Below are 18,172 nucleotides of genomic sequence, written 5' to 3' on the forward strand. Positions count from 1 at the left end.
AATGAATAAAATCAGTTCCTGGTTTAGAGCACCCTGTATCATAGCATACTGAATTATAACACGTGAGTCAGCCCAAAGCCCTGGACTGGTCAAACCGTTCCCTTCTAACAAAGACAACTCACCAAGGTCTTTGCTAAAATAGCAAAAATGGCCATGAATTCAATTGCTCTACAAAAACTACTAAGAAATTCAGGTTAACGGGATCCTCTTTGCTATTTTTGCACCTTGGTTTCCACGATCCCGGCCTATAAAGGAAAGCAAGGCCAAAAACATTCACAACTTCTGAAAAGCCCAAACGCCTTGGGAAATTAGCCGTCCTTCGCCATCCCACCATTTCTTTCTAGCCTTTGTGTGTGATTCTTCTGAGAAATCCGGTAACTGCCAGACAACTATGGCAGGAGAAACTTGTGTGATCGTGCAATCACTTTTCCTCGAGGGGTAAATTCCTCCCATTGTGATTTTTGACAAGGAAACTATGACAAGAACAAAATATCTGCAAAAATTTGATGCCTGGATGTGTTGAGAGAGTTAAAACAGGCCAGGGAATATGGGCACAGTGCTGGGAACAGTGTGTTGGGAACTTCTTGCCGCACACTTTTGTGAACTCCCAGGTAACAGCTGGTTCCTTGTACAGAGGCAGAGATCCCCTGATGCTCTGGAACCCTGGAAAGATACCAGTTCTTTAGCTCTTCACTGAGTGTGAGAAATATCCCCTCTCCCACAGAGGACAGGAGTGAACACTCAACACCCATTATAAACGTGTAATAGTGTCTTCACGTGCCAACACACACTGGCTTAACGCAGCCACGCGGCTCCCAACTGCCATTAAAACCACCCAGAGAGCCTCATCTGAGCAGCAAGTGAATTAGAAGGTAAGTTCACAGCCTCTCTGGCAGGCACACAACATATTGCTGTCACTGTTGGCTCTATTTACAAACCATCTCTTGGAGAATGCGCTCTCAGATCTTTGATACGTCTTATTTTTAGCATGATCGGTCTGAATGGCTGAGAAGGTCATTTTATTCTCTCTCTCTCTCTCTCTCTCTCTCCCTCTTTGTCTGAATTTGGTAGAACCACTGTAAATCCAACCATTAACAGACATCAGAGCTAGAATTCATTATGTGCATGGCTTTGTGCTGGGCACTGGCCTGGTGATGAGGGCCCATCCTTTCTCTCATGCACTTTATCGTATAGCTTGAGGGACACTGGCAGAAAGCTAACATTTAAACAGCCCCAGCCACAATTCAAAGGCCTTCACAAAAGAAAAAGCTGCTCTTTTGCACGCGTGACAATTAAAACTCACTCGGTGCCCAAGAAGGGCCACAAATACTTTCCTACATTTAGGGGATGAATAGTTTATCCTTTGCCTGGTAAAGGCTCCAACTGAACACAGACCAGAACAAACAGCCTTTAGAATAGCCCATTGTTATAATGCAGTTTATGAAAATCGTATCTCTGGAAAACTTCCTTTGGACTCTCACTCCTTGAGACTTCTTTCCATTGGCACTCAAAGGAGGACAGATTTCACTTCTGGTAACCCAACTACCCACCTTTTTCTATCCCTGCCTTTGTACTTAATTTGCATCGATGCTCTCCCTTCCACTGCTGGGGCTCCATGGAGGGCACTGAAATGGCAGGGCACACAGCCTTGCACACAGCCTAGAATCAGCTCTTATGCTACTGGATGAAAGGCCGGGTAGAAAGACCCACCACTGGTACAATTAATCTGGTCACTCAGGGACCATCCGCTAGTTCAAGAAGAGCTTGCAGGTGAGTGATGGACAGGGTCATCGCCGCCTGACTATATCAGGGCCTATTATGACAGCCATAAAGAGAAAGGGAAAAATTGAACAAGGGAAGAATTACTCCTGAAAGGGACATGAAGGAAGACACAAATGCCTTCGTAGAAAGGATAAGCGTGAGAAAGTACCAGGGGAGCTGGGCTGCTTACAGTAGTCAGAGTGGACAGCATTCTTTGAAATTGCCAAAGTTTGAATATTAATGAGAGGTCATGGCCTAACCAAAGCTCCGGGTCCATCTGGAGAAATCCAAGCTGTCCATTCTGTCCCCTCAGGTGAAAGGTGGCACAGCTGGGCCAGAGAGTTTGGATAAAGAAGTCACAGTTAGAGCCTTCCTTGAATTTCTAGACAGAAATTAAATGTAAGGAACTCAGTCCTGTATATCAGCTAAAATCCTCCATCCAAAATCAAACAGCACATTTTAATGATTATTTTGTTAGCCCTAAGGTTGGTGGTTTATTTCTAAGGATCTCCAGACAAAATGAGAAAGAAGGGGGAATTACTTAATAACGTTGATATTCCAATTTAGTGTGCTCCGAATGAATGTATGCACAGCAATGATGCGTTGTTGGAGTGGTGGTTTATTTGGGGACTGGGTGAGAAAGCAACAAAGGGGGAAAGTCTAGGCAATTCCATTCTAAAGCAATGTGGGGAATTACTGATTTAAGAATAACTCTGCTGAGCTGTATTTGTCTTGACTACTGGCCCTGTAGCCAAAGAGCTTTACTATTGACAAGAGAAAAAAAAAAAAAAAAAAAATCAGCAGCCTCTTTATCAGAGGAAATTTTAACAGTTGTATTTTTTAAGGGAGCAAGTAATCTGACAGATCATACAATGAAGTTCAACATTTCATGGAGCATTGGATTACTTAGTCCTGTTACATGGGCAAGTCTTACAGAATGACATCAAAACTCCACGAAAATCTTCCAGATCTGAAAATATGCATGTGTGTTTGTATATATGTCTCATTTACCTCTCCTTATCAGGCATTAATCCACATAGGCACCTGTGCAGATGAACTGAGAAGTTGACTTGCTCAAGTACCAAATTTTGTATTAAAGCATTGAATGGAAAGATTGCAAAATCATTTTCATGTTCCCCTCATCTTAAAAATTAAGAGATCTGATTTTTGTAGCATTGTGTGATATTGTGAAATGACTGTTAGGGAGCTGTTTAGAAATGTAGCCCTGAGAAATACAGGGCTATATGCCCTCCAACTAAATAGTTCCAGACAGTCCTGTTTCGAGTGCTTGTCTACTTTTTATCATTTTTTTGTCTCATCTCTTCTGGTCAGGGCCCACTTCCTGCTATGATCTCCTTGCCTCTACCACCTCATTAACTTTCTAAATCATTTCTTCTAATCTCCCATGTGCTCAGAAAACAGATAACTAGATTGGTTTAAATTATAAGTAAAACAAAAGGAAGCCAGTGGTAAGTGAGGGCTGGAGAAGCTTATCTGGGAATAAAACGCATTAAGTACGAGGGTATGATTTTTCTGCCTCTGGTTTGGCTTCTCCAAGACATTTTTACAAATGGTGTGTTTCTCAGCTATGTTTCAGACAATTAATAATACTAAGTTAATAATGGCCAAAGGAATGAGGTCTCCTCATATGAATTATAAAAATAACCACCGTGATTAAGTAAAAATGCATCCTATCTGTGGAACATACATCTTCTCTTTCAGCTATGAAACACGTAGCTGGAAATAAAAATGAACCAGCAACTAAAGGGAACACGCGGGATCGGTTTTGTTTTGTTTTGGTTTTCTGTATCACAGAAGCAGCAGGGAGGTCACACGGTGCTGTTGGAGGGTATCAAGCCTTTTGCTGACTCAGGGAAGAAACACATTTGCCATTCAAAGACAAATTAAATGGCGCATGGATCATGCCACGTGGATGACCAGACTCGGTTATCTGCCGAGACCAGGCAACATTCGATTACCTCCCAATGCATCTAACCACAGACAATTCTTTGGTTCCGTGCAGACAGAATGTCTTTGTCAAAACTTTCGGTTGGAACCAACATTGCAAAGCAGCCAGACTAGATTTGTCCCAGGAGAAACTGACACAAATTCCTTTAGGATGGGGGCAGCCACCTTGGCCACACTGGTGGGACTGCTGAGTGACGGGAGTAAAGGAGCTAGAAAGTGGCACCGTGACCTAACGTAACTCTCAAATCTGCTGCCCGCAGAGCCCTGGAATTGGGGAGCAGCAGGAGAGAGAAGTCACTTAGCCCACGCAGCATCGTTGCATTCAAACGCTCAGGCATTCGCCCAGACTCTCCTCCCGTAGGAACAGGAGGCAAGCCTGCCCATCAGGCAGCACTGCCTGAAATTAAAAACCAGGCTGAGAGATGCAGCTCAGACAAGAGCAGGGTGTCCCCCCACTAAGCATGTACTGGCAAGACACAAGAGGATCCTGACATGAGAACATTTCTGGACCGTATCTGCGTTGGCCAGGATCCCTGGACATCCAGGAGAGCTATGTCTGGAAAAGAGAAGCTCCAACTTCACATCTGAACAAATGAAATGGTACCCAGGGAAGCTAATGTCCCTAGGCCAAGAGCCCATGGAAAAACCAAGGGCATTTCTATAATAGAGGCACCTTTTTTCCCTACCTATGCACCATTCAGAAGCAGAAATGAGCTTCTCAAAACAACTGGCGAGAAGAGATTTAAGCCGAGGTATTACAGGAAATACTGAGTACAGCTCAGTAGGGGTGTAATGCTCGGCACCTCCACAGAGAAGAAGAAAAGGATAGGTCTACAGTCTACCCGTGCATGCTTCAGCCAAGGGAACAAGACAGTCCCTGTGTTTAGGACTATCCGATGAGGCAATGAGCAGAGGGCTCTAAGAGATAGAAAAGCCACATATTCGGAATGTCACATATAGGCAAAAGCATGTCAGCCCTTCCGGCTGGACAGAAATATCATTTTCAGAGAGAAAGGTCAACAGGCCTAAAATGGTACAGAATGGTTTTCATCCAAAGGAGCCCCACATACTTAGCCAAGGGCGCAACATTCTGGTCACATCAGCCCGGCACACGGGTGAAAGAACTTTCTGCTGACAGCTTTGCTCTCTTCCCTTGGGTTGGCTTCTTCTTGTCTTCCCTCAGCAATTCCAATGAGCAAACTGCTGTTTTCCTTAATGCGCTACGTGTAGAACTCCAGAGATCTCAGGTCTCCCGATTTCAAACATTCTGTCCCACTGCCCTGCGCTTGTCAGACCCCATGCCTGGGTTCTCTGTTTGGAATAGACGGCCCCAATGACGAGGAGAAATGCTCTCCAGAAAAATTCCACTTTCTGAAGATGATAAGTGTACCAATTCAGAGAAGGGTAGAATTGATCTATTAGCGATGACCAGGATAACGAGCAGGTGGAGAAAGTCCCTGCTTTGCTCCCTCTCTCAGTTTATCTCACTAGATTTTACTGACATGTCTTTATCACTAACCATGAGCTCCATGATGCCACGGACTGTGTCTACTCTCCACCACTATCCCTCCAGAAATTGGCAAGGACGTGAGCATGCTAGCAGTTGGCAATAATTATTTTTTGGTGGGTGGGTAAATAAGAAATAGAGGAACTTTTAAAATCCAGAAGCATGAAGCCATGTGAAACTATGCGGAAGTTGGAAACCATATGGGAAAACGTAACCACCTATATCACAAGTGATAGGGGATGAAATGACCGGTGGGAGTAACGATCCTCGCTAATATCTGCCTTCTCACGCACGGCCCTGAGGTTTTGAGTTAGCAACTTAATGGGATAAACCACCGGGCTTGCAGACACAGCTTGCAACACTATTTGTCTTCAGGCCATTCGAGGAAGATGGGAGCATCGAACCCATCTAAGAACTTCTCAAAAGTGAAAAAGTACTCGGCATCAGCTTCTACTCTTGCTTCTGGTGCAGAAATATCAGCCGCCATGGGAAGTCGTCTCTGCGATGGCTCCCTAGCTCTTGGTGAAGGCACCTCCTCTGTCCTCTCTTCCCCTTTCAGTAAGATGCACTTTGGGTTCAATAATTTCCTTTCTCCCTCTCTCTAACTCCTCTATAGCAGGAGAGTTCACCCAAAATGCCGAGCTTTCACCAGAGATCTGGTAATGAATTAAGAGTTAACTGAGGTGCCGAGACAACAGGAAAGCTTGCCAGAGTGGAGCTAGAGAATTTCATGACAATTAGCGCTGATTTGCGCTCCAAGAATAGAAAAAAAAAAAAATTGTTTTAAAGGAGAACAGAAAAAGCTACTCACACATACACAACCCAAAAAAGCTTTCTAGCACTGGCTGAAAATGATACCATTGGATGACAGAAGAAACACACCAGATTAGCCAATTAGCATTCACCCAAGAAAAACAAGTGCTTTGGAGGGAGGGAAGAAAAAGGACCCATCAACACTAATATCAACTCTACAATGGCCCTGACTGTTTATCTCCCCAAAGGAAGTGCTACCTCCCCACTTTTTTGTGACCCTCTCGACAATTGTGGGGGAAAAAATGTTAGTTCAACATTATCGCAAGCCTGAATGTGACTCTATTTATGTGACAGGTTGACAACATACAATTTCATGCTTGTTGAACTGATCGGTGTTATATATTCGCTGTGAATATTATGAAGCCTCGCCATTATAAATATGAAACAGTATACACTTATTCAAAATAACTCCAGTAGTGGGAATTTATAGCTTGGTGGTTTGTGTTCTTAGGAAGTCCAAATACCACCTTAAGAAGCTGCAGTGTGCAGAAACAGATGTGCGGTGTGACTGCGACCAAAATGGATCGGCGATGACCTCTGTGAGAACGGGCTATTACATTCTGGTCTGCATGGCAGCTGACACTGGTTTGTATTTAGATATGTGGCTGCTGAGAACACCGTGTCCTTAAAGCTCTGTTTAAACATGGGCCAAGGCATTTGTCTACTGGACTAATTATTTTACCACCCTTCTATGGCAAGTATCACTTTTTGTTTTCCTAAAAAAAAAAAAAGAAAGAAAAAATGTGAATGCGAATGTGTCTGCACTCATACAGGGCACGCATTTCCACGATGCTGCCTAAAGTTCCAGCAAGTACTTTAAACCTTGGTCATGTCAGGTGACTGTTGGCAAGGGTTCCCGAATGCCTGCATAACAGGATTGTACCACTTTCTTGATCAGGTGCCTGGGAACGGGACAAGGCCACAGACCATCAACTCAGAAGCTGTCCCAGCAACTGTTTTCAGTGGGGTTTTATTTATTTATTTATTTATTTATTTATTTATTTATTTTTCCTCCTCTTCCCACTCCCCTCCCTTTCTTTCCCTTAACGAGCTTCAACCAATTTGCAAGTGTTCGCTTCCACAAGGACAAATTTGGAAGAGTGAAGAACAACACAATTTATCCAAATGTGGAAGGAAATGAAGGAACCAGGTGCCTTGCTAAAGCTAGATATAAAAAATTTGCATAAGTAGTTTTCCAACAACAGAGGTGCTCTTTGGAACAAATCAAATTGCTTGCATTGTATGCAAGGACACAAACCTTCACCAGGTTTGTGGTTGCTTCCCTGCTCATGTTTCTTGAGTACACCCAGATATTCCTGCTAAGAAGCTCAGGTTAGTTGCCCTCCATAGGTAGACCTGAAAAGGTAATTGTTGATTTATTTTTTTATTTGATTACTTATTTTTAGGTCGACCTAAAAAGGCTATTGCTTACATCAGACAGAGCCTCCGGCAGTTTTATTTGGCTAAGAAAAATAAGCCCCCAACATTTGAAATATCAATTAAGCAGTTCCAGGATTGTCTAGTAATTCTTTTGTGTCCTAGTTGTTTGCTTGTTAGCTTAGTATTGGGTGATAATTCTCGCTCTTGTTTTGAGATCTAGCAAAGTATTCAGTGACTGGGATCCCAGGTCTCTTTGGAAACATCTTAAGTACAGTGTTCTGGAACTTCCCCATTCTAACAAAGTTTGCTATCCCAAATCTGCATCTCTCTCTACTTTTCCTGTTGGACTAAAGTGAAGGTGTTGTCGGTCTGTCTAGTAAATCCAACCCACAAGATAACATAATCACATACATTCATTTCTCAGGGACCTTGGCAGTTCTTATCTCCTTGCTTTTATGATCTCTTATGAACAGCCAGGAATAGCAATTTGCTGCCTGTTTGTAAAGCCATCTTCGTCTGAACCTAGCCTTCTCCTCTTTTATCACACGGCGATATTCTGCAGCTAAGTCCCATTCGCCACATCGAAATTTGCTCTGAGCTCCATTTTAGAATAATGTAAGTATTCTCTGCGTGCATGGAACATATCAAACACGGAGTGGAGGGCAATTATCATTTCAATGAGCTATTTATTAATAGAAGATGGTTTGTGTGCCTTGCTTAGATTTACTGATGTACCGCCCACTGCATAGTGTAGCCTGAAGCTACTTCGTTCGTGGTCGTCAGCATCTCAGCCGAGCAGGTCTGCAGTTCACACAGTCCTGGTTCTTCCGTCTGCTTTGCTCAACTTGATTTTACCATTCTATCACCTAGAACATTAAACACGAGGCTCGAGTTCTGCGTTAAATCACAACTGTTTCCTATTAAGTGTTCCAAGCTACCCATTTTTATTAACAGTTACTTTATTAAATCCTTAATAACATAGATAGAATAGTTAGTTAATTTGTGTGTTGAGCCATGGATGTTAATTTGTAAACATAATAACATACTGCAATCATTTGCATAATAGCATTTTAATCTTTTTAGTAAAAGCTGTAATTCCCTACAAAGTACACTGCAGCAGAAACTAAGTGACTATTGGTAATAATACAAAAGGCCTTAAAATTCTGATCCTATTATGGTGTTGGAACATACCCAAACTGCTTCCATAATCTCTGAAATGTTACTGTTCTCTGATTTAGGTGTCTGTGTCAAGAATAAAAATGAAGTATAACTGGTAGCAGCAGACTATTTCCTAAATGTAATTTAGTATTCACTAAGCACCAGCACTTTGCAAATTGCTCTGAGGCTTTCCTTCAAAGTTCAGAGCTCCAGCTATGCAGATTGTGTGAGGAACACCAAGGAACTCACTCTAAACTTAGTTGTACTGAAGACAGTGCTCTGATAAATCATGCTGATTTGGCACATGGAAGGGCATCAGCCACCAAGGATTCGGCTACTGAGTCTTCCCCCTCCTCCCAGCCCTATCAGCCTGCATGCAGCTCCTTGAACTGACTGTCTCTGAGTGTAAGTTTAGAAGAGAATGAAAAAAGGGAGGGGGGCGGAATACGGAACAAAGATACTTCTGGGGAAAAAAAGGAAAAAAAAACTCTGTAGGAGGCTTGGTCTCTAGAGCCAATTAACACCAATCACAAGACTGGCCAAAAAAAAAAAAAAAAGTAGTCGTTTAAAAGTCAGGCCAAGTCATTTTACGCAAGATCTGGTAATTCATTAACCCATCCGGCCGCAAACCTTGAATGAATAACTTGCGGTAGTAATGGAGATGGGCAGATCTACAAGGTTATTAATAGTGTTTAGAATCTCCAACTATGCAAATTATCCTATCACTTGGGAACAGAAAAGGCCCAAAAGTATCTCCGATCATTGTTTTGGGACAAATGGCGTAATGGATAAGAAGTCATTTATCTTCATAAAATTTTGCCCTTGCCAAGAATGAGAGTGTGTATTTATTTCATTGTGTACCTCTCTTCCCCTTTCCCTAGCTCTCATCCTAGCTACTTGTAATTCAGCATCTTTGGCAGGTTATAGTAAAATACAGTATCTCTGCTTTGCTTTCAAAACTATATGTCAGAGTGCACAATCTTGAAAGTAACCTCACAGGTTAAAGAAGAAGGAAAAAAAACAGGGTCCTTACAAAATTGTTTTACATTGCAGGCAATTCATTTTATAAAACCCACAATAAAAGTTTTCATTGCTAAAAGAATAGGCACATAATTATAGGGACAAATTAACCTTGTTAAAAATGTGAAGTCTGGGATAGGGAGGAGTAGAAGAGCAGTTTGGCTCTCTGTTTAACAATGCAGTTTTGAAAGTTCATCTTTTTATCTGCTTTGTGTGTTGATCTCATTCAGAGGTGAGCCATCTGCTGGGCTGTGTCTCCACGACATTGCATATAGACAGGGGGACATGGACAGACAGACACGACATATGTGTAAGGTTACTGTACAAGCACACACCGATGCTCTACAAATAGACAGTTTGTCTGATCCAGCATCCTGAATCCTGATTACCTTAACCTACGCTAATATCTTTCAAGTAAATCTAAGAGGCAGTGAGCCACTTTTTCCTGATTCCTCCCTAGGTTTTTCTCCTCGTGAATGTGGGTCTCCACTTTTCTGGCCCCAAAGAAATGTAGGCAGAGTTATTTTTAGGTAAATGACCCTCTGGAGAATTCAGAAGGTGGGGAAAGCCCAATCTATGCCCATAAAATGGTTCACCTACATCTGGGAGCACCTAGAGCATCTGACATGAAATAAATAATTGGTCTCTAGTCAAAACAAAAACAAAACAAAAAACCACCATACACAAAATGGTGTGTTCTACAATCATTGTGCCTAATGAAACATATAGATTCTCACTTTCCAAATTGCAAATGGCTAAGAACCAGATCAACTTCCACGACAAATAGCAGCCAATCCCATCTCTTGTAACCACAACTTACATTAACAAAAGCAAACCCCAGGAAAGTTGGTGATGGTGGAAGATGTTCATGTAACCAGCACCTGCGACTTACTATTTATTAGTGGGGTTTGATGCCAGTAGACATAGCCCTGTGGGTCAGAACTCCTGAGCCATATTTTTCCAGTGGTCAGCATAATGGCAGGGAGGAAATAGGGTGATAAACCAGATGTTCCCAAGATAAGGCAGATGTTATCAAGGCAAGAAGTCTAAAATAGTCATTAACTGAGGTGTGTAGATGACCACACACACACACACACACACACGCACACACACACACAAGCACACAAAACACTATTTAGTCCCCCTGCAAGATAAGCCGACAGTAGAGGCTGAAAATAAAGCAGCACACAGGCTGGGTCAGATCGTTGCTTCCTGATTTGTGACTCTCCAAGATGAACATCTAACTGATTTATACCCAGAATTTGGAATTTTGTGGTAGACTACAAATGCAAAGATAAGTACAACATAAATTTTTAAAATACTCCATAAGTCTCCATGAGTTTCAACATTTTTCAATGTTCTTATGTTACAGCCAATTATCTCCCCACTTAAATGGCTATTATTTTCTTCCTTGAAGTCGATGTTCTGCGTTAAGTGTCATTGCCAAGTGTGGCAAAAATCTGGTTGGGGGCTGTAAATTTAATTCAAATGACAAACATTTATTGATTGCAAATTGGAAATTCCAGAAATCTCGAAGAAGTGATTATTGTAAACTAATTCAGTGTCTCCGAAATAACAAAGGAGAATTTATTCTCTTGATTAAGGTGGGGTTGTTTTGACACAGATTTTTGTCTCTGTTGTTTTGTTAAAATTCCAAGAGGTTTGCCATTCATAGAAAAGTCTGTCTGACCACAGGCTCAGTAAGGAGCAGGAATTCATTACCATGGAAGGCTGCAGAATTTCCTCCAAGGAGACAAGTGAAAAAAAGCAGACACCACGTAAATTTGTGGATTGGGTTAAATATGTTCTGCCCTGGAGGCAGCAGAGAGACGGAGAGCCCCTTTATCAAATGACTCACAAGTCTTAAGAAAGTACTTCAGCTCCTAAAGGTGAGCAGAAACGTAACCAGGAAGATATCCAGGAAGTTCTGATTCTCTTCGGAATATTTTTGAGTTAGCATTCGTTGCCACCTCCCTCTCTAACCAAACTCATATTCATCAGAGCTGATGGAATTTTCCTTCGAGGTGTTTCCAGTCTTTGTTCCCTGGACACCATCCCCTCTGCTGTCACCTTGTCCCTTCCCTGCACCTGCATTGCATGGGGTTCGGAATGCAGCAGGGCCTGCTGTCCAATTTCTTCCAATTTCTGCTTGCCCACAGTGCTTACAACAATGGCAATTAAAACACTCTCAAATACGATCTCCATCAGATTGCTCTCCTGCTAAAAATCTTCACTGGCACCCTATTTCCCATGGCGCAAACTCTAAACACTCCCAATTGGGTTCTCACAGTCTGCTGTAATTGTGTACCCACCATAAATCCAAACCTGTTTCTCCTACCGCTATGTTCCCATCAGTACATATTTCACTTTGGGTAAATCGAGCTTCTCACCTTCATAGCCCTACTATGAAAACACTTCACTCTTATTCTTGTATCAGCCCTGGTGATGCTATTCTTGTTGCTTCCCTCCTTAGTGAGGATACACATGCACATACACACACATGTATATGTGTGTATATGCATACACACAGTCTTGCAATTGCTAATATATATACAATATATATAACTCCGTGTATCTAAATATACATGTACACATATACATGAATATACAGTGTTACATTATTTTCATTGCTAATAAACATCTATATATGTACACATGTATACGCAGTCTTCCGTTGTCTGCTAATTGTTTCACACTTCTTCGTTTGACCACTCAAACTAGGTTTAGTGTTCTTTAGGAAACAGATCCTTTGTGCTTTATAGGTAATTATTAATTATATATTACCTAATGCAGCTCACGTCATCACTAAATATGTGATGGTCAATTCATTCCTTTAGTCCCAAATATTTTTTGAGTACTTACTTTCTCTTGTTTTCTAACAAACCATCTAGAAAAACTTCAGTGGACAAGACAAGCAGGTGCCCTGCTCCCCAAATGCTCAGAGTCATTTGAATAGTCAAGTTTTTTGAAACTTTTTGGTAAGTATGTAATATATGCCCATTTTAGAAAAAAAATGAGACTACAACTGAAAGTCAAATGAAGAAATATCAACTCACTTGCATTCCCATCAGAATAACTGGTATTCTTGAAAGCTTCCAACCACCATTCCCTTGTTGGCATGACAGGACACCTGATAGACAGATAACGGGACACCACCCCGTGCTTTGTCTCCCACAGAAGTCCACAGTATCAGACCTTACTGAGCATCCCCGTGACCACCTGACATGAATGTTGGCTGCAGCTGTGGGCCCTTCTCTCCCCATTAGCAAAGGTAGACTTCAGAACATACTATGAATCATGACCTAGAGACAACTATATTCTCACTCGCCGTGTTCTAAAGAACCCCAGTGGCTGCATTCAGAAGTAACAGACAAATGAATGGAAGATGCTCATTCAGGTGTGTCAAGGAGGCATCGAAAGCAGATGTTTAAATGAAGCAGGGACAAGGTGGCCCACAGTGACCAGAAGGGCCAGTGTGCTATTTAAACTAATCCCGGGCCACCCATCCTTACATACTTCCATGCTGTAAAAGCACTCCTTTATTCTCCTTCTTCAAACAATGCACAAAGGCAAGAGAGGGAAGGAAGTTATGTTGCAATATTCTGAAACATAAATTTTGCTACCAACCAGCTCAGAGACAGTATCCTGTTTTCCTGACACATGGATCAGATTCACTGGAGGCTGCACCTATAAAAGCCTGTGTCCTGTTTTTCTAAGTGGTTTCTGAATAAAACCTGGTCACCTGCATTTACACATCCAACACAGGTTGAGCAAACAGAGATTGTTGTTTGTGTGTCCAGTTTCTCAACCAACGTGGACAATTGCGTATTGGCACACCTCACTCCCACTGAGGAATTCACTCTTTCCCAAAGTGCGACATTCAATTACGTTCTTCTTTTCTCTTAAAGTCAAATAAAAACAGGGGCACCTGGGTGGCTCAGACAGTGAAGCGGCCGGCTCTTGATTTCGGCTCAGGTCATGATCTCGGGATGGTGAGATGGATTCCCGAGTCAGGCTCCGCGTTCAGCAGGGAGTCTGCTTGGGATTCTCTCCGTCTCCCTCTGCCCCTCCCCCTTCCCCTCCCCCTGCTCGTGTGCTCTTTCGCTGTCTCTAAAATAAATAAATAAATCTTAAAAAAAATAAAGTCGAATAAAAATTAAACTTAGATTCAAATTTACGAAAGAGGCCCAAGGCAGAAATTTCTATTTACTCCCAAGGTTTTAAAATTTGGCTCTACTCTCCGTAGACTATCTATATCCTATCTGTATCTCTAAATACCCCTTTCTCTCTGCTTTGATTGGAATTCAGAAATCCTGGGGCCAGTTTCCAGGGGTGTCATCGATGTGCTACTGGAGTCAGGGAAAGTGTTGAACTGCTTGGGGCCTCATTTCATTCTGGGAATCGGAGGTAGATCATGCTTGTTATTGGCAGATCAGAGGTGGCGGAAACCGTGACTGTTTGGCTTGCTCAAGTACAAGGCCTTCACAAATGTGATGAGGCAGGGCTTTGAGAACTGGAAGAAAGTGAGCACGGGTAAAGTCCACGGGGAGAGGCTTAAAGGCACAGGCTCTGGGAAGGGCTTTGGGGGTGGGGGGTGGGGTGGGGTGGGGGGGAAGGCAGCTTTGGAGGAAGACCGGCAAAGCTGTGGCCCATCAAGGGTTACTGAGCTGCCCGTGGACCTCTCTCCCAGGGAGAGACAATTTTCAAAGTGTATGCTCCACGCACACTTTTTTTTTTTTCCTCCCGTTATAGAAGAGATGTCTGAGTTTAACGCTAGAGGGCAAAGAATAGAGGCATCTTGGCTATGTGCAAATGCCCGGGAAGCTGCGGCCGTGTCACAGGACTACCACATACGGCCTTACCCTCTGCACAGACAGAGAAGAACAAGGTTTGTGACATCAGAGAAAACCCTTACAGGTTATCTCAACGGTCACTTTCACTGTCACTAAGGGAGTTCCTGACATCTCAGTCCCAGGCCCTGGGCATCCCCATAATTCTCTGTGGCTTCTGATTCTTCATATCCTGTCTCTTAACAATACTCTATCTTCTCTCTCAATGCTGACCAGTCCATCTTCGGTGTTTCATGAAAGGGAATTTCAGTGACTTTTTTTTTTTTTTTTAGGGGTTCTCAACCTCAGCACTACTGTCATCTTAGAGCCGAATAGTTCTTTGTTGTGGGAAGCTGTCCTGGGCCCTGTGGGTTAGTTAGCAACAACCCTGGGTCTCCACCCACGAAATGCCAGGAGCAGCCTCTTGCCTTCAGTCCTAAACATCAAACCCATCTCCAGACACTGCTACACGTCCCCTGAGGGGCTAAACTGCTCCGTGTTGAGAGTCACTGGTTTAAAATGAGCTAATGAGAAATTAAATTAAATGAACCTTATGTTTTAGAGCACTGAAAACAATTCTATCAGTGGTAGAAAGTGATACGGGGAAGCAAAAGGGGTGTCTTCGTACAGATTAAAGCATCTATATATAACTAGCTGGTGAACCAAGTCTCCTAGAGGTGTAAATGAGAAGTACCCCATGCAGAGGCCACAACACCGAAACATGGGGACACAAGGTCATGAAGAAGGGAGTTTTTGAAACTAGCCCACCAGTGAGGCACTGACCAACCCTCCCTCCCCCCCCACCGACCAATTAGTAATTCCCTACCCGTCATCTGCAAAATGCATGGCAATCACCCAACATGGAATAGCCGATTTTTAGATAAGAGGTCTACAGAGATGACATTTTTTAAAGTACTGTTTATTTAATGCAGCATGACTTAAACGGGCCTGTCGCCTGACAAGCGTACTGAATGAGGAATGTTCAATTTACCAGTTCTAACTAGCCAAGTCCTCACATGAACTTTCTAAGACCCGGCTGAGAAGCCTGGGAAGTGTAACTAAACCACAGCCCTTCAGGGGTCCTTCTCCGCAGCCCTGACTCCCCCGCCTTGAGCGCTCTTTTAAGACTCTGTTCAGACATCTTAGAAAATCTTAGCTGTGGCCAGAACCTACAGCCACCCTGGCTCCCCGCACCGCCCCCAGAGATCCCTGCTTCCATGTCAACCAACACCGAAAGGCACGAGTCCATTCTATTTTTAAATATATTCAGCAAAGCAGTGGCTTGGTACGTCTTTGTAAAAGATGGTGGTCACCCAACCTCACTGTTACTCTGTTTTTTTAATCAGTGATATAGACTGGGAAGTCAGATCAATTTGGGATTCAATTCTCTGGTCTTCATTTGTCAACTGTGTGCCCTGGAGAAAATCACTTAACCTCTCTGAGACTCCATGTCTGCATAGGCAAAGTGGGAATGACACTCAGGGTACCTAAAAAAATAGGCTGTTCTGAGGGAACTGTGAGAAGACACATATAGAGCATGGGGGTCTCCAAATGGGGGCCACTGTTGTTATCATTCGTTATTACTGTTATTAATACCTACTAGAGTCACTATTCACTCATTAGTCAACACACATTTATTCAACACCTTCTGTGTGCTGGGTGCTGAAAAACCGCGGTAAATATTGTAAAATTGGTTTTCTTAATGACTCAATAAACATTTATTCAGTGCCTTTTATGTGCTGGGGGCTGGAAAAACTCAATAAATATTGTAAAATTGGCTTTCTTAATGGCTCAGGATTTCAACCAAATACACTGAGGTTTAAGAAATGTCTCTGCTGGTGGGATTAAAAAATACACTTCAAGTGCTTTTCATGGAGCCTGGCACATATTAGGGAGAAGAAGCCAGATGATGACGGAGGTGTGCATGGCTGTGATATTGAAAAGTAGTTGATTTGACGATCTTTTTTCAATTTGTTTGCCAGAGCACTTGATGTCTGTCCCTACAAGAAACCGTTTATTTTCAAGTAAACGAGTGCTGATCTTGTGAGAAAGAACTTTTTTTCAAAGTAACACTTTAATAGGAGTAGATTAACATTCCTTATTATAGGGTAGGCTTATAATAAGAGTCTGGAGCCTGGGAGGTAATTTTCACTATTGAAAGGTAAGCGAATTTTTACTAATTTATAAGTAAATATTGGAGTACCTGGGTTTAGAAGTTTCTATGACAGACAGAAATCAGAGGTATGATCACAAAATAACAATAAGAATAACTGCTCACTTACTTTGTGAGGCAAATAAAGGCAGACGTCTAATCTCTTGGACTTAAAAAAAAAACGCATTCTTTTACATTTCACATTAATTTACATTAGGCCCTTTTCTGTGGGAAATAGACAGGAATAAACAGGTTTAGACTTTTGTTCTTCTTTGTCACTAATTCTTTCACAACTCCCTTAGTATTTCAACACAGTTTAATGCACTCTGTTGGGGGCCCTTAGCCCCTTAATTCTCAAAACAACAACAACAAAATCCATTTATTTTGCAAACATTGTTTTTCCACAAAATCGGAAGTGCCTACCTGTGATAAAAAGCCTTTTGATGACAGCAAAGTAAGAATGCATTATGCTCTCAGGCCAATAATCATATTGTGGCCCAAGCCAAGTTCGATGAGAAATTAATTTTGACCAAGGGATGCCCTTACCTCAAATATGTTTGAAGGCTCATTGTTGTACTGATTGGATATTATTTCTGATTGGTCACTGCACCACTTGAGTCCACCCAGAAAGCTGTCTGTATCCAAGTCGTTCACGTCTAGTTCAGAAAGGTCAAGTTCAGGAAGATCTGGGCAAAGAGGCTGGTCTTCACCAACCAGAGCGGCACACTGCAGGAGGCAGGGGGAAAAAAAAGCTTTCATTAACTGCAGGAATTTATTAAACTGCAATAGCATGTGATAGGAATTAAGCCTGGTTAATTCAACCACACCACCAAAGCTGGTTTCCAGGGTTTTAGTCACCAGAAAAAAAAAAAAAAAAAAAATCCTAAATTCCTTTACTTACTTTGCTCTTAAAGGATACTGTGCCTGATCTATTCCATCCAAAATTCTGCCTCCAAATTCATGGTAAGTGCCATGTTTCCATGAAGCCCTCTCTGATTCTTCCAGTTAGCAATCAACTGAATTTGTACCTTTTTGATGGTTAGTGCTTGAGTTTGAGTTTCAACTTGTTTTCTGGTTAAACATATGCAAAATTTTACTCTACCCTGAGTATAATCTCTTGAGGGAAGGATACAAACTTGATTTTACCTTGGATTTGCCATCCCACATAATAGAAACAAAATAAACAATCACTCAATGAAAAATAAAAGCATAAGAACTCTACCAGGAAAACTTAACCCATTTACACCCCTTTTAACCTTTGCAATCCACATAATTCCGTTAGCAACAAATGATGCAAGCCTTTTTACTTGTCTATGGTTCTCTTGAATTGTTATTTTAATCTTTTACTCTCAATTTGACTTTTCACGAGCTTTAGCACATCATCTTGAACAGGTCAAAAAACAAGTTCCTTGAGATAGAGACAAAAGTCATAAGTTTTTCTATATGATCTTGACATCTTCCGCTATGTTTAAGTTGCAAGTCATGTGTGTTGGGGGGTGTGTGTGTGTGCACGCAATATTGGGATTGCCTGACATCTACAAAGGAAAAACCACTATAGCACACCACAATTATATTTTTTTTCAT

The 18,172-nt window shown here is 42.1% G+C and overlaps 1 protein-coding gene across 7 annotated transcripts in view; it reads right to left on the reverse strand.

Moving 5' to 3' along the window:
- PPARGC1A (PPARG coactivator 1 alpha) overlaps positions 1–18,172 on the reverse strand; it is a 643,892-nt gene that overhangs the window by 78,000 nt on the left and 547,720 nt on the right. For all 7 annotated transcript variants that reach the window (XM_032400099.1, XM_032400105.1, XM_032400101.1 and 4 more), the window contains one exon: positions 17,135–17,314. In XM_032400099.1, coding sequence (XP_032255990.1) covers positions 17,135–17,314 — 180 coding nt within the window. The remainder of the gene's footprint in view (positions 1–17,134; positions 17,315–18,172) is intronic.

Source organism: Phoca vitulina, unplaced genomic scaffold (genome assembly GCF_004348235.1).
Source record: "Phoca vitulina isolate PV1807 unplaced genomic scaffold, GSC_HSeal_1.0 scaffold3, whole genome shotgun sequence".
NCBI lineage: Eukaryota > Metazoa > Chordata > Mammalia > Carnivora > Phocidae > Phoca > Phoca vitulina.